The 4,065-nt window shown below is 68.4% G+C and overlaps 1 protein-coding gene across 1 annotated transcript in view; it reads right to left on the reverse strand.

Moving 5' to 3' along the window:
- Positions 1-3,721: 3,721 nt before the first annotated feature.
- Positions 3,722-4,065, reverse strand: part of LOC106894179 (peptidyl-prolyl cis-trans isomerase FKBP8-like) — a 4,274-nt gene continuing 3,930 nt past the window's right edge. The window contains exon 6 of the mRNA XM_014952704.1: positions 3,722-4,046. Coding sequence (XP_014808190.1) covers positions 3,722-4,046 — 325 coding nt within the window. The remainder of the gene's footprint in view (positions 4,047-4,065) is intronic.

The raw sequence follows: 4,065 nt of genomic DNA on the forward strand, positions 1-4,065 counted from the left end.
ATGCCCTGTGCCTGTGTCCTGGCCTCGCTGGCCTCCCCTGAGCCCCTGGCCCAGGAGATGGTGGCATCTCCGAGCTTGCTGGGACCCAGGCGGTGGGCGCTCCCGAGGACACCGGTCCTGGCTCATCCCTGCCTGATGCCGGGCTCACTCTGGCCACGTACCGGTTGCCAGCCCGACTGCCCTGGCCCGGGGTCTGCCGTGGGAGTGGGCTCTGCCCCAGCCACCTCCGTGTCTCAGCTTGCCCGCCGGCAGTGTGCTCATTGTAAATAGCTCCTTGAATACATTTTTACATAAAACTCTGAGCTCATCCCATGCTGCCACGCAGGCTGCAGCCATGGGGCTGGGCATGGCGGTGCCAGCAGCACCTCAGCACCGGCCCCGTCCATGCAGCAGCCACAGCCAGAGCAGGGAGCGCTGGCCTGAGGTCCAGGGCTCCAGAGGGGCATCCAGCCTCAGCCATTGCCCCTGACAGACTCTGAGCTAAGCACCTGGAGGAGCCAGCCCCCCCACCACAGGAGGATGTGGGGATGCAGGGATGGCTCCAGCATGACACAGTGCTGGGGACACTGGCCTGAAAGGCACCCATGAGCCATCAGGGCATCGAGCCCCAGACAAACACCTGCCTGGGCAGCAGGGACTGTCCCAAGCCCCTTGGCCAAGGACCTAACCCCAGCACAGCAGGGACAGCACTGGGCCATAGGGCTCCTTGGGCACCGTGCCCAGCCTTGGCTCACACTGCTCCTGTCCCTTCCTGTCCCACCCCAGCAGTGGGGGACAGTGGTCACAGCACCCCCAGAACACCCTCCACCCTGCCCACACTCTGCAGCCAAACAAAGCCCTGGGGAGGATGGACGGACGGACAGATAGAGCCCCTGGCTTCTGCCAGCACCTCCATGGGCCCGGTGGGAGGGGAGACTGGGAGGCACTGGGTGGGGGTCCCAGAGGAAGCCAGGGCACCAAGAGGCCCAGCTCAGCCGCTGGGGAGGGTGTGGTACCGGTGCTGCCACAGGATCGTGCCCCGGGCCCCTGCTCCACCCGCAGAGCAAACACGGTGGGGCAGCACCGTGGGGCACCGGCACCGCCTGACGGGCCCCACACGGCCACGGTGGCGGCTGGTGCCGCCACCACGACGGGGACTGACACCCACGGCCAGGGGTCCCACCAGCGCCCAACAGCCCACCGCAGCTGGCAGGACACGACCCCACAGGAGGTGAGGGTGGCACCGCAGGGTGGGCAACAGGGGGGTCTGGCGTGGTCCCCATGCAGCAGCTCCCGTGGGGTCCCCAGCTGGAGCAGCGGGGGCTGCACCAGTAGCAGGGGGGTCTGCAGTGCCCAGTGTGGGACTGCCCTGGGGACTGTGGCTCGCACCTTCCCCAGGAGATGGAGGGACCCACACAAGGCTTGGGGACAGACATAGCTCAGCTGCGGCGCCAGCTCCGGGACATAGCCCAGGTAGGTCTGGGAAAGGGCCAGGCAGGGGTCCCTGTAGCCCCAGGCAGCAGAGGGACCCCGTTGCACCAGGCTGCGCCCCAGCAGGGACCTGTCTCACCCTGCCCAGGAGAACGACGGGCTGCGGCACAGCCTGCGCCAGACCAAGCACGGTGTCTCCCAGATGCAGGCAGAGCTGGAGCAGCTGCAGAGGAACTTCAAGCAGGACCAGCAGTGCAAGAGGTGGCATTTTGGGGGGGGGGAAGGGGAGTGGATGGCAGGGCTGTCCCCAGCTTTGCAGGGACCCTGTGCCAGCCCTGTGCGCTGCTTTAGCAGCTGAGCGGGTGGCACTGCCAGAAGGTGCCTCCCCAAGCCCAGCCACAGGCTGGGGGGCTCTACCAGACCCTTTATGTGGCATCCCACCCTGATGCCACTGGGGGGGGCAGGAACCCATCGGGGACATGCTGCCCTGCTCAGCCATGAGCACTGGCAGATGGGAAGCCTGCCAGAGCTGCTGGCACATCCCTCCAGGCCTGCTGTTGGCAAGCCCTGTGACGCTGGGCGTCCTTGGGGCTCCCTGGCTGCTCCACAGACAGCTCTGCCCCGCTAAGCACGGGGGTGCAGCCCCTGTGCCAGCCCAGGGCAGGTCCCGGTGGGGGCCCTGCCCTGAGGATGCCGTGTCCCTGCAGGGAGCACCTGGCCCTGCAGGAGATGGCGGAGGAGAATCTTGCGGCTGCAAGCTATGTCAGGATGCTGCAGTAGGTCCCAGGCTAGCCAGGCAGTAGCAGGGGAGCAGCCATGGCGGGTATCTGGGGACATGCTCCTGCCTGGGGCGTGGGGGTGCCATTGCTGTGGGTACAGCCCTCCCCTAGGTTGGTCCCCTGCTGTCCATGGGCCTCAGGATGCTCCCTCCCACCAGGACAACAAACAGGACCCTCTATGAGACCAACATCAGTCTGCGCTCAGCCCTGCTGCTCAGCCAGGACAGGGACATGCCAGAGGTGAGCCCTGTGGGGCTGGCACCGGAGCGGGAGGGGAGGGCCAGGTCCAGTGCCCATCTGGGCAGGGGAGGGCAGGGATGGTGGGTGCTGGCCCTGCCTGCAGCTCCAGCTCAGGGGGACACAGCACACAGGTGGCCACCAGCACTAAGAACTGCATGAGCCCCTGGAGCTGGGGGCCATGGAGCCCCCATGCCCGGGGTACCCCCTCACCTCCTCACACGATGCCTCCATGTTGAAACACCTTCTCCATGGCAGCCATCCCTCCTTGTCACCGGCCAGGAGGGCACCAGCAGCTGGTGAGTGATGGAGGGCAGAGGGGCAGCACCAGCTGCAGACACCCCTCCCTGAGCACTGCCCTCTGGCACAGGAGCCGGGGGAACAACTCCTCGCACCCCAGTGCAGCCTCTGGGATAGAGGGAGACCTGGGCCACAGCGGTGCCAGCCTTGGGCAGTGGTTGGGATCAGCCTCCAGCTCGGACACAACCTCCTCACTCAGCAGCAGCTCAGAGGACAGGTCTCCCCCCAGCCCTCACTGGGGCACCGAGGTGAGGGGAGGGGGACACAAGTCCGCTTGCCCACAGCTCCCAGGCTCAGGCCCCTCACCGCGGTGCCTGTCACCCAGCAGGCCCCCAGCTCCCTAGCGAGTGAGGCAGAGGAACCCCCTGGCTCTGCCAGGTGCTTCGGCAAGAGGAAGCTTCCTGCCTTCACACTGCAGGTAACCGGCAACTCCCCATCCGGGGCAAAGGCCCAGGCTGGGGGGAGCCAGGGCACCCCTGCACCCTGTGCCAGCCCCCCACCGCCTCTTGTGTCACCAGGGGTGTGAGAGGAGAGAGGAACCTGCACCTCCCTGCCCCATGTACCGGCTGGTGCTGGCAGGGGACGGGGGCACGGGGAAGTCCAGCTTCCTGCTGCGCCTCTGCAGGAACGAGTTCAGAGGAGACATCTCCAGCACCCTCGGTACAGCCCCCCAGCACCCCCCCATTCCCCGGCACCCTCGGTGCCCGGGTCGGGGCAGCACCTGACTGTCCCTCCTGGCAGGGGTGGACTTCCAGATAAAGCAGCTGCTGGTGGACGGGGAGCAAACCACGCTACAGATCTGGGACACGGCCGGGCAGGAGAGGTGAGAGGGTGGGGTCGGGGCTGCTGCCGCCCTGCCCGGGTCCTGCTCTGCGGGCCGGGTCCCCGCACCACGGCGGGGCCGCCCGTCCCGTCCCGTGTCAGTGACACCCCCGCCCCAGGTACCGCAGCATCACCCGCTCCTACTTCCGCAAGGCCCAGGGCGTCCTGCTCCTCTACGACATCAGCTCCCCCAGCAGCTTCCTCAGCGTCCGGCAGTGGATGGAGGACATCAAGGTAGCGGGACGGAGCCGGCGGGCACCCGGTCCCCACGGGGAGCGGCGGGAGCCCCGCGATCCGCCGGGTGCGGGGCGCAGCGCAGGCGTAACGGGAGCCGCCGGCGTGCCCCGGGGCTCTGCGGCTGCCGGAGGGGGCGGGCGCGGCGGCGGGCGGAGGCCGGCGGCCCCGCGGAGCCTCGAGCCGGCCGTTACCCCCCCGCAGGCCGCCGGGGGGCCGCTGCCGCTCATGCTGGTGGGGAACAAGCTGGACCTGCGTCCCGGGCTGCCGGAGGCGGCGGGGG

Source organism: Calidris pugnax, unplaced genomic scaffold (assembly GCF_001431845.1).
Source record: "Calidris pugnax isolate Ruff unplaced genomic scaffold, ASM143184v1 scaffold187, whole genome shotgun sequence".
Taxonomy (NCBI): domain Eukaryota; kingdom Metazoa; phylum Chordata; class Aves; order Charadriiformes; family Scolopacidae; genus Calidris; species Calidris pugnax.